Source organism: Myotis myotis, unplaced genomic scaffold, assembly GCF_014108235.1.
Source record: "Myotis myotis isolate mMyoMyo1 unplaced genomic scaffold, mMyoMyo1.p scaffold_m19_p_10, whole genome shotgun sequence".
Taxonomy (NCBI): domain Eukaryota; kingdom Metazoa; phylum Chordata; class Mammalia; order Chiroptera; family Vespertilionidae; genus Myotis; species Myotis myotis.
In genome coordinates, this window is record NW_023416314.1 from 30059822 (window position 1) to 30072108 (window position 12287).

General features: G+C 40.4%; 1 protein-coding gene across 6 annotated transcripts in view; it reads left to right on the top strand.

The window, feature by feature from the left end:
* DLG2 (discs large MAGUK scaffold protein 2) overlaps positions 1 to 12287 on the top strand; it is a 1392511-nt gene that overhangs the window by 192778 nt on the left and 1187446 nt on the right. Inside the window, exon 1 of one of the 6 annotated variants that reach the window (XM_036324806.1) lies at positions 4396 to 4638. The exons of the other annotated variants lie outside the window; for them this stretch is intronic. Within the exon in view, the coding sequence (XP_036180699.1) occupies positions 4537 to 4638 (102 nt within the window). The 5' untranslated portion in view covers positions 4396 to 4536. Of the gene's footprint in view, positions 1 to 4395; positions 4639 to 12287 lie in introns of those variants that run through there. 6 annotated transcript variants of the gene reach the window in all.

The following is a 12287-nucleotide window of genomic DNA, read 5'->3' on the forward strand; positions in this document are numbered from 1 at the left end:
GGTGATTAAACAAGTTAATGTAGATAAAGTATTTAAACCAGTGCTGTGCTGGTAAGTGTTTCTCTGAAGAAAAAAATACTGATCTGTCATGTTTGCCAATTTATGTTGTGTACTTCCTTTATGGCTGATTGGAAGCTGCCAGCATGATGTCACTGAATGAAGAGTTTGAAAGAGGTACAAACAACCCCCTATCAAAAGTGGGATCTGACTCCAGCATACATTGAATATGTAACAGTTTACATAGCAAATACTATAGTAGAGCATATCAAATAGTAAACACCACAGAATAGTTAATTTTCTGAAGACAGGTGACTGAATACAATGGCTTCTCAGATTGTTAAGATCTTATATTTGAAAGCCCACTCAGAGAACTTCAGCACTGGAACAAACAGAGATGCTTTAGTATACCCATTTCATATTAATAGGTCAGAGAGGCAGAGTAGATGGCTAGAAGTCACATAGTCGGCAGGAAGAAGCACCATGGCTCTACTGTCCAATACACACTTTTCCCTTCCAACACAAACCACCTCTTTTTAAAAATTGCTATGGAAGGGCTCTGCAAAGAAAGGAAAAGATGAGTAAATAACTAATGTTTCTTCACTGTTACATTTTCTGATTAGGAATAATAATTACAATAATAAAAGGTTAAACTTAAACACGTCATATTTATTGATAATCCTGTGGGGTTATTTTTTTTTATTTTTTTTTGGTATGTGATTTTCAGTTCGCTTTGAAGAAAGTTGTCATTAGGAAACATGTTTAGTACTATGTAGTTGTCATGTATCATTTTTCAAAAGTGATGATTATTAGGAAGAATTGTAAATGTTACCAATCACTGAAATGTCTAATGAAGGGTGGTTATTTTGACTATTAAAATCAGTGCATCCTTTGCTGGCATTCCCTAGTAATATCTCCTTCTCAAAATATTGCGGTATATCCCCATGCAGTATACTCCCAAATTAGTGCTTTCCAGACCAATAATGCAATGTGTTCATATCTTAAGGTAACAGTGATTCGTTTTTTTTAAACCATAGTGGTTACTGGCTGTAACTATGGAATGCATTGTCATGGAAACCACATTCCCCTTTCCATCCCCCTCCCCTTCAATTCACCCCAGAGCTATTACTGAGAAACAAAAATGAAGAGAAAACATTTTGTCAGGTGCATATAAACAGATAACAAATACACACACACACACATCCCTGTGTGTGTGCTTGTGTGTATGTGTGTGTGTGTGTGTGTGTAGAGAGCTAAATGAACTCTTATTTATTAAAATTAAACAAAGATCAATGAGATTAAATATACACTTTTCTATATATATATATTTTTTTTTCATTTGCCTATCTCAATCTAAACCAGCACAAACTTTAAAATGGGAAATAACTTGAACATAGCAGCCGTTAATGCTGCCCTAGAATAGGAGGTCAGTCTTAGCCTGGGTAATTCATTAGGGAGAGGCTGTGTTAGATATTATTGGAACATCACAATATAGAGCATACAATACTTTTAGGGTTTTTGCAATCCAAATTATAGGCTAATGAATAAGGGAAATATTGTACAACTTTTTTAGAATCCATTCTCCTTTGGAAAAACAGCCATAATTATAGATGCTCTGTAGGTGGAAATGCTCACACAATCACACATTTTATGGTAACATAAAGGGATAAAATGCTAAGGGATATACTTAATCCGTGAATGTGACTAAGATTCCACTGAAGACATCAGACCAGAGTTCTCCTTAAATGTGATCTGCTATGTTTAAGCCCACACATATGAGACCTCCCCAGCCCTAGCAGTCCCTAGATAGGAACTTGACTGAAGCAATCTTGATTCCTAATAGGGAAACCAACTGGGTGGGGACCCTGGCACTTAGTGTAAGAACCCCAAAGCCTGAGGCATAGCTGCCCTCTTCAGTTAGAACCAGATTTGCCTCAACTCCCTTTAAGAGGTCTGGATGTTGTAGGCAGGACCCATATTCCTCTCAGCAGGGGCAGGGGGGCTGAGGGAAAATGTAGATTCTTTGATATCTTCCTAATCTAAGGAATGAGAATATAGGTTTAGATCATTATTTTAAAACACCCCAGGGAATTCTGATGTTATCAGGTCCAATTTCCATTGACTTGGAACAGGAGGGTGAGGTACTTTGGACATGGGCAAGTGAAAAAAAGTTTATAGGACAATGCATTTGACTGGACAGTTTGCAAGATGTTTTGTTCTTTTGTTCCTCCTGGAACTTTGTAAGCTGCAGAGTATATTATTATTGGGGCTCTTATAACTTTAGAGTTCAGCCGCCTGGCATTCTGGTGGGAAAGCATCGGAGGCTGTGGTTCTACCAGAGTCTGCTATGGATGTTTAGTGCTATGTTGTTGCTGTATTCCAAGGTCTGAGTTCAATGCCCAGGTAGAAAGAGACCTTAGACACTATCACATACATGCAAATTCGCCAAGCCTGGCCCTTCTCAATAAATCTGGAGACTTTGTAACTAGCTTCTGGAGAAGTGCGTCACGTCCCCTGTGAAGTTGCTTCTTAAACTTTCTCGCATCACTGTTCTTTGAACCTCACCTTCATGACTATTGATTGTGTGACTTGGGCAAATGATAGAACAGCTGTTCTCAACCTGTGCGTCGCGACCCTTTTGGGGTCGAACGGCCCTTTCACAGGGATCGCCTAAGACCATCGGAAAACGCATATATAATTTAATAGTGTTTTTGTGATTAATCACTAGGCTTTAATTATGTTCAATTTGTAACAATGAAAATACATCCTGCATATCAGATATTTACATTCTGATTCATAACAGTAGCAAAATTACAGTTATGAAGTAGCAACGAAAATAATTTTATGGTTGGGGGTCACCACAACATGAGGAACTGTATTAAAGGGTCGCGGCATTAGGAAGGTTGAGAACCACTGTGATAGAACCTTATAAGCCTCAGTTTCCTTCTCTAAGAAAACATGTCCAAATAACTTTTACCTCTCAGGCGAAGATATGAAAGAAGCTATGTATGTAAACCAAGAGCAGCTGCCAGGTACCAATGGGCTCACCACAGAAATGTGTTGTCTATCATCTCTAGTCTTTATGACAGCTCTGCAGGGGAGGGGCTAATAGCCCCATTTACAGAGAGGCAAACAGAGGCTCAGGCACTGTAACTGACACAAAGCCACCTACTCTCACCACCACCAGAAGCAGAGTCTGATTCTGATCCCTGATGTCTTGCTCTGTTCCACCAACAGTCTGTGGGGCAGAGTGCCAGGCACTTAGGTGGCACCCAGGCAGTGCTAGTTTTATCCACTTTCTTGTCTGTACCCTTCCTATCACTATTTTTTTTTTTAAATTTTTGTCTTCAATAAGCATTTTTGCAGCTGGGCCAGCCACATGCCTAATATTTTTTGGTCTTTTGCAATTTTGACAGCCTCACTTTAAAAAGAAGGGGGAAAAAAAGGAAAGGAAAAAGCCAATAAAGCATCCACCAGTCTTGACATTCATACTTCCGGAACTACAGAAATACTTCTGGGCCTTCTTGGAGCTTCGGAGACATCATGTGGGGAGGGGGCGGACTCTTCTTTTTGAGTTTTAAAAAAATGTTATATGAGATAGAGCCGTGGTTCTAAGGCTTGAATTTACCTTCCAGGGAGGAAGTAAGCTCTCTGCCCCCCGCCCCCCCCAAGTCAAAGGCCTAGGAGGGCCTCTGGGAAACCATTTCCAGCTCATTCTACCTTAGGGCCCTTTGCAAGCCATCAACCCAGGCACGCCTTTGCCAGAGGGCCTGGAGGTGGCCCTCAGCAGGGTTAGGCGGGCCTCCCCCTTCCCAGGCACTGGCTTCAGAGGTCGCCTACGCCAGGCAGCAGCAGGAAAGGGGGCTGGATGTAGTCTGTGGGGCACATGAGCGCTGACAGCCCCAGCGCACCCACCCCAGGGACTGAGCGCACCAGGGCGGGCTGGGTCAGGCTGGCCAGCGCCACGCTCCCTCCCTCTCCCAGCCCCTCCCTCCCACCCCACTTGCCCGGCCAGCGCTCCCCACGGTGACTCGGGATTGCTGCAAGCCACTGGCTTTTTACCAAATCAGGAGCTGCAGTATTTTTTTTTCCTTCAGAGAATAATTTCAGCCCCCTTCAGCTCTCATGACAATCTTGTGTGACTGGGGCGAGTAGGCGGGCACATCCTTTTACATGCTAATACTGCCCCACCTCCTTTGAACCCTCCGCTCAGAGAGCCTGGCTTCCTTTTATTTTTACTTATTTATTTAATTATTTAAAATTTTACCTCCCCCCCCAACCCCAATTCTCCATCGTGGGGGGGGGAAACCCTTCTTGGTCTGTCCCTCCCCCCCCACGCATCATTCCCCAGGGAAGGGAGACCCGCTTGGTACTTGCCCTCCGCGCGTGGCTTCTACCCGGGCGGGCGCTGGGATGGCTGTGCCGGGCGCAGGGGGCAGCGATCCGAGCGGCCGCTCGGTCTAGGCTGTCGCTCCACATGCCCGGCGAGCACCGTGTTCACGTCCCCCAGCGAGCTGCCACTGCCGCAGCCCGAAAGGAATGTCCCCTGTTGTTAAGGACCCTGACTGTTTTACACCAATGATTTGCCACTGCAAAGTTGCTTGCACCAACAACACTTTGTCGTTGATGTTTGGATGCAAGGTAGGACGAGGTTCATGTCTTTTTAATGCATGCTGCCTCCCGTGGGGGTGCGACCAATTCTTCTGTTGTTTGTTTGTGTGTCCGCCTGTCGGGGAAGCGATCGGCAGAAGCGAACTAAGACTTGCTCTGCTCTCTCTGGGAGCCGGCTGGGTTTGGGGGCCTGGCGAGGACAGGGATTTTCTGGCGTCCGATGCTGGGTTGCTAACTCGGTCGGTCGTGACAGGACCCTGGTGTGTGAGGTGCAGAGGCTCTGAGAGCTGATACGCTTCGGAAAGGGGGCGCCTTAGGTTGCTCTCCGCTTGGGATCTCATTGCATATTTCAGATTTAGTTAGCGCATGGGCTTCTGGCGGCTCTTCTGGGCGTCCTGAACTCATCCCAGGTTACCGCCACCCGGAACCCTGACCCACGCGACCCGCGGTCAGCCAGGGGGTAGCTTCGGGGGTACATGTCCTGGAGATGAAATGGAACGTATCAATTTGCAATTTGGCACTTTAATAGCGGAGGAGCTTATTTTTATTCTATATAGGAAAAAAAAATTAGAGCTAAGCTCATGTTGCCCCCAATTGTGTATTTTTCTCTGAGCTTATACAATCTACTTGAAATCAACACTCGGGAATTGTAACAAGAGGTGGCGCAGTTAGTGAAGTTTCTGGTGAATAACTGTCCCACCCCAGATTTTTGTAAAGGTGATTGGTGTTCCCAAGGAAATGAGGTTTGAAGGCTTTTGAAGCGGGTTGCCTACCATTCGTTGCTCCTGGTCTGAAACTTTTGTAGTGGACTTAGTAATGCAGCTCCTGAAAAGGGTGCGTGGAACTTGGTATTGGAGCAGTCTTAGCCCAGAAATGGTATGAACTCACGGCCCCTTACTCCTACGTACACACCTTCATTTCTCTTCATTGTGAAAAGCTGGTGGGACTGTCTGGCCTGTTTGTCTAAAACATGTTGGCTTCTATGGAGACTCTAAGGAGAGAGAGCGTTATCTGAAATAACCGAAAATTCACATTCCTAAGTGAATAATCACAGGATTCCCTACTGTACTGAAACTCAGCAGCAGGGACTGGGTTGGACAGCTGGCAAGCATGTTAGGTAGTCACGTTAATGAAACATACACGTTCAACTTCATGGAGCGTGCTCAGAGGGGGTGTAGGTTTCATGAGAAAATTGTGAGTCAGGATTGTGAGTCTTATACTGACTATGCCTATAGAATCTTCTCTCTTTTCTGAGCCTCAGGTTTCATTCTATTAATTGAGGTGTGTAGATGAGATGATTCTCCTGAGCTCTAACATTCTGCAATGATATCCTTCATAAAGTCATTTAATGGTAAAGTTACTGCCAGAGATTTATGGGTTTTTTACTCAATAAGATAAGCTGCACCTTAGAGTCAGTTAAATATATATATTGATTATGCTGAAGAGTAGCTATACTCCTTTGGAAACCCTTGAAAAGGTCTTAGAGTTGTTGAAGGTTTGTGTGCTCACCGCTGTCAGGAAGATGTATGTAAGTGAACACCACCGAAAACTAACTTGTTATCTCCTCTCTGCACACAACTTGCCACCCTCTCCCCATGTTGCTAGCCACTCACTCTCTTAATTGTATTTAAAGCAACATCTTAGCAATGGCAACTATTTAAAATCTATCCCTGTAAACTTACAAGAAGTGCTTTGCAGTGCTAAATGATTATTAATAAAGGTGAGTCATTTGTCAAGGGAAATTAAACACAAGCTAATAATCAAATAAGTTGTTGTTATGGAGAATGTTGTTGAATATGCACTCAATCCTTTAAGCTCATTTTCAAAGAGGTTTCTTTTATACTGTTGTTAAGTTTTCCCCTGCTTTTCAGATCATTGAAGGAAATTGGCATAATTACAAGCTCACTTTCTTTTTAAGGCTGGGGAATTACATTAGTTTAACTTTCTTTACATTCTCTTCCTTTTGGTATTCTGGTTTAACAACGTCAGTTTGTGAGATGAACCATGTCAATAGAGTGAAACACCCAAATCATGGGTGTTGGTAGACATTATTCTTTGGAAAATAAATCAGGTCTCTATGAAAATGAAGTAATACTTTTAGAGGGTCTATTCCATTTCATTTCGCCAAGCATATAATGGAATTGGTAATTACATCGTAGCTATAGTTAATAGTTGGTTTATTATAGAATGGTTGTTATAAGCCTCCCACCTTAGAAACCTAGATATGGAGAGAATAATAGAGCCTTCTCTCTTGTGAAATTCTTCAACACTATCTGACATGTGACAACAGAACATAAATTGCATGTCATATGGGCCTGGATTTCAAAACAAGATGTACTAGTATATATACAGTATACCTTATATAATAAAAGCCTAATATGCTAAGTGTACAGTCATCCAATTGGCGGTTCAACCAATCAAAGAGTAATATGCTAATGACATGCTAAGGTTGCTCAGCTGCTCGCTATGATGTGCACTGACCACCAGGGGGCAGACACTCTGACCAGTAAGTTAGCTTGCTGCTGGGGTCTGGCTGATCGGGACTGAGCTAGACGGGCCATACACACCCTGGAGCCCTGCCGTGATCCCTCCCTGGCTGGTCAACCACCCACATCTCTCCCCAGCCCCAATCATGCACCAGTGGAGTCCCTGAGCCTGGCCTGGACCCTCTTTCAATCTGGGACCCCTAGGGGGATGTCAGAGAGGTGGTTTCAGCCCATTGGCAGAATGACTGGTCGCTATGACATGCACTGACCACCAGGTGGCAGACACTCAACGCAGGAGCTGCCCCCTGGTGGTCAGTGATCTCCCATAGGGGGAGCACTGATCAGCCAGAAGCCGGGCTGGTGAGCACAGCGGCGGTAGCAGGAGGGTGCAGGCCGGCTGAGGGTCCACCCCCCCCCCTCCCCCAGTACACGAATTTCATACACTGGGCCTTTAGTGTGTATATATATATATATGATTTCTCTAAAGTTTCAGCTTCCTCAGGTAGAAGAGCCACAGTAATAACTACTGCATTACATATGTCATTGCAAGACATGCAATTTTAAAAAGTATATATGCATTTATCAAGTGATACTTTTATGTTGCCTCAGTTATTTTTATAGTTCCATTAAGGGGGCTCATCACTTCTAGGAGGGACCTCTTTGATTGTTGGGATAGTTCTTTGATAACTTGTTAATCTTTGCAATCTTTGCAATGAGCTTGATCATTATTTTTCTTAAGGTTATTTTTCTCTATGCTAAGTGTTTATGTAAAATGTAGGAAACATTTGATAAAACATTCACAACATTAAATGGATTTATAAAAATTAATGAAAACCTGGTACTATTGTTTCATTAATCAACAAATACCCATCCATTGAGCACCCAATAAATGCCAGACACTGGAGATGTGACAATAAACAGCTCTTATTCCCCATGGTCTCAAAGTCAAAAGATGTGGTAGGTGACTCTATTAATTATAAGACTGATTTAAGAAAAAATATAAAATAAGGATTTTAGCTGAATCTTTGAGCAATGAACGTGTAATTTAAACAATTATTTCCAAAAAAACTCATTGAGATATAGCTGTCAATATGCAGCCTCCAAAAAAGTATTCTTTCCAATAGTATCTAGTAAGGTTGAAACTAAAATTATTAGGACAGATATTTATTTGTCTATCTTGGAAGATATTTAGCATGACAAAGTCTGAAACCATGTTCCTGTGTAGGCCAGACTTTGTCAGTTTCAAAAATACTTAAGCTGTTATTATTCCAAAACCTAGTAATGGCTTGCAGGGTGTTGAGTAACTTGAGCTTTCAAGGCAGAAAACCAAAATAATTTTATTTTGTCACTTAGCAATTTCCAGTGGCCCCTTCACCCCCTACCCTTGCTGTCATTCAGTTTAGTTAACTGATGATGATTTATGACTATAAATGTCAAGAGTCTTTCCATGCTAGGCTCTATCCCAGGCACTGTGATGGACATTAGAGGTACAAATGTGATTATGACACCATTCTTTTCCTTCAAGAATTATAAGTCTATTGAAGGAGGTAATTCCACTTCATACCTCTCCTTGATTTTAAAAGTCTCATAGGAAAAAAAAGATTTTGTTGTTTGAAAAAAAAAAATTCCCCCATTATATCAGTCTATTTTTTGCCCCAGACCATATGTCATTATCATAAAATCTTGCTTTGGTAATGGACTTTCCATGGAGAAGGGGGACTTCTGATGGGCTTTCCAATTTTGGTTGTGTTTGTGTCATTATCGGAAAATACATACTTGCTTTACTTTTGCTTCGCTGTTTTCTCCCCCTGCAAAATCTCAACTTCTGAATGTAATCCCATGGCCAAGCCTATGTATTGTGTCGCTTTCTTTATCTTGCCTGTAGCTGCATTACAAAGGTCAGCAGCCCCTGTCAGGCCCCTTCCCTTCACTTTCCTCTTCCCAGCCACCATTTCTGAGGCAAAACAAACAAATTAACACCTCATGGAATATTTGTTATTTCCCCTAATATTCTAAATGTTTTTTTTTTAATGTAATTTCTCTACAATTATTCTTTTGCTCTTTTTTAACTCAGAAGAATATGTTACTGAAATGGGTTTCATACCTTAGGGAACTTCTCCCACATCCATCAATAGCCGTTTGTTAATTTAACATCTCAGCAGAATCAAACAATCAAGTTCCTAGGCCACATTAGGTGCCTTTAATATCCTGCTTGGTGGATTAGGATAGGGAAAAGTTGTTGAAAATGTTCTAGAGTCCTGGAACCTCCTCAGCCACCCTCAAGTGAATGTTTAGACATTGCATGAACTACGTCACACTCAAAGACAAGGATCATCTGGTAGAAAGCAACTTCCCTGTTTTAAGACTCTTGATTATGGGTAGAGTCTCTATGGTGACTCTCCCCAAAGAAAGAAGAGTGATAATAAGAAAGCAACGAAAATTGAAGAAAATGGAAAAAAGGAGGATGAGTTGGAAAGGTGAAAAGGAAGGGAAACCATAAGTTAGCTTGATTAAATATCTATAAAAGCTAGAAACTATTTTAGATGTTTTACAAGTGTTACTTCTTTCAACCTCCATAGTTATCAGGCAAACAGAGAAAGGAGGGGTCAAAGGGGCAGGAAGGATGATAGAAAGATGATGAGATACCAGGAAAGAGGAAGATGAGCAAAGGGAAGTGGGCTGTGGAATACGAACTTCCAGAGGTGCTATTATAATCCCCCAGCATCAAAGTGCTGGTCAGAACCTCTGTGGTGAACAGCTCCCTGAAACCCCCTGGCATTCTCCGACTTCTCCCAGGACTCCTTTTCTTGCCTAGAAAGTCTCCCTGGTGAAGTGGTTTTGTTTGCTTACGTGTTTATTTGGTTATACGTAACCAATTTTGTTATAAAATAGTGGTAGTCACAGAGGATTCATTAAGCTATATATCACTATGTATGTTTTTGTTATTGGTAGGACAGTTGTGCTCTAAGGGAATATTTTTAATTTTACCAATGTTTGACTATTTTGCTGTGTTCTTTGTTTTTATCTTAAAGTAACACATGTTCATTGAGATAAACTTTTAAAATATAAATCAGAAATAGAACAAATTTCAGAAAATATTATTGTCCTAAAAGACTGGAGATTAAAACTGTTAATATTTTAGTATATATTACTCTGGTACTATTTTGTTATTGGTGATGTTCATAAAATGTATTTTTTGATGTAGTTTCAGTCACATTAAGTTCAACTTTTCCCTATCCTAATCCACCAAGCAGGTCACATTAAGTTCACTTTTAAATGTTTTAAGGTTTTAATATATATATATATTCATCTGTTTTTATTGATTTCAGAGAAAGGGAAAGGGAGGGTGAGAAGGAGAGGAAGAGGGAGAGAGAGATAGAAACATCAATTATGAGGGAGTCATTGATTGAGATGCATCCTGCATGTGCCCTGACCAAAAATCAAACTGTGATCTCTTGTTTCATAGGTCAATACTAAATCACTTAGCCACACCATCCAGGCTTGTGTATATATTTTAATAAACGTTCTTATTTTTGGATATATTTTTTTTCCTTACAAATTTTTTATTAAAAGTCAGTCAAATAAAATATATAACTTGAGGAATAGGTATTTTTTGGGTTTGGCATTATTTCCTTTAAATAGTCTAGAACAAGTAGAATTACTAAAGCATGTCTTTTAAATGTTTTAAGACTCTTGATTATGGGTAGTGCTACATTTATTTTAATGATGCCCATATAAATTTGCACTATCACAAGTTACTTCAGATATAATAATATTCTCCAGCTTTAAATAGTTTTCCTCTATTTTATGGATTTATGAGTAATAGGTAATTGATTTGTTTTTCTGTGAATAAGGTTAAAACTCTGTTAGACTTTAAGTTAATATCAATTTCATGACTATATTGGTGTATCCAAGTTTTAAAATATCTAATATTTTAAAAATCTAGTTGTTCATGTTCAACATGGGTACCTTAAGGTTACAGCTATTTATAGTCAAGACGTAAGTCCTTATCCCAACACATACACACTAACCTGCTACCATGTTCTACATGCTTTACAAATGTCAAGTCACTTAATCATCGCGATAACCTTTAGAGTTGGGTATAATAGTTATCTCCATGTTAGAGATGGGGCAATTGAAGCATATAGAGTTTAAGTAACCTGTCTGTAGTCACATTGCTTTTAAGTAGCAGAGCCTAATTAGAGCCCAAGCAGTTTATGTCTAAAGCCTACATTCATTTCCATAATTAACTATAGGGCTCTTTCAAATAGCAACTTCCTATAAGTGCCTTTAAGTTAGGAGTCTATTTGTAAAAATATAATTTTTACACACCTTTCTGGGAATAAATCTGAATTTGAATGTAAGGCACACCTATCAGAGGACTCAGTCTTATTGTAAAGCTGTGTGTGTTTTTTTCCTTCGAGAGATGTTTGATACACCCTTTCCTAAGTATTTATTTTCTTTTTTTCCAGATAAAATTATTAAACCATATAGAGAAGAGGTGACTTTCTCAAGAGCACACAGAAAATCACAGGGCCACAGCTAGAACCAGGTCTCCTAATTTCTAACTCAGTGTAATTTTTCTATGTCATGATATCTAACTATGGAGCAGAAGTTGAAAATCAAGGTGAGAGAAGAGAAACTGACAAGATTTATCTGCAAAAAGCAGGAAAAATGACACCTTGCTTACAGGACTGTTGTAAGGATTAAGTGATGTAACACTTACGAAAACATTGAGCACAATGCCTGGAATGTGGTAAATATCCCGTACATATTTTTGTCTTCCATTTAGTGAAAGCCACTTTGCAAGATGGTGAAAAGTCAGAGATTATTGATAGTCAACTGGACACTTTCCTTCAGTGAGTACATCGAAATGTATGTACTTTAACCTACCAACACATTTTTAAAGTGTTTTTATGCAACAAAAGGCAAAATCTAAAAGATTATGTAATTCACACCAAAAGAAATCCTAGATTAAATCTGACCCAGAAAGAGAAAATGAAAAATGAGCTAATGAGTGAAACAGGTACTGAGTGTCCCAAAGAAGCAGGTTGCGTAGGCCTTGTGTCCCATTGGAAAAAAAGTGTTCTTGCCAGTATAAGGTCCTTTTCAAATTTAATATTTAATATAAAACAATTGAGGTGGGGAGCCTAACTGTCAAAAGATAGGGAAGGTTAAATGTTGTACAGTCAC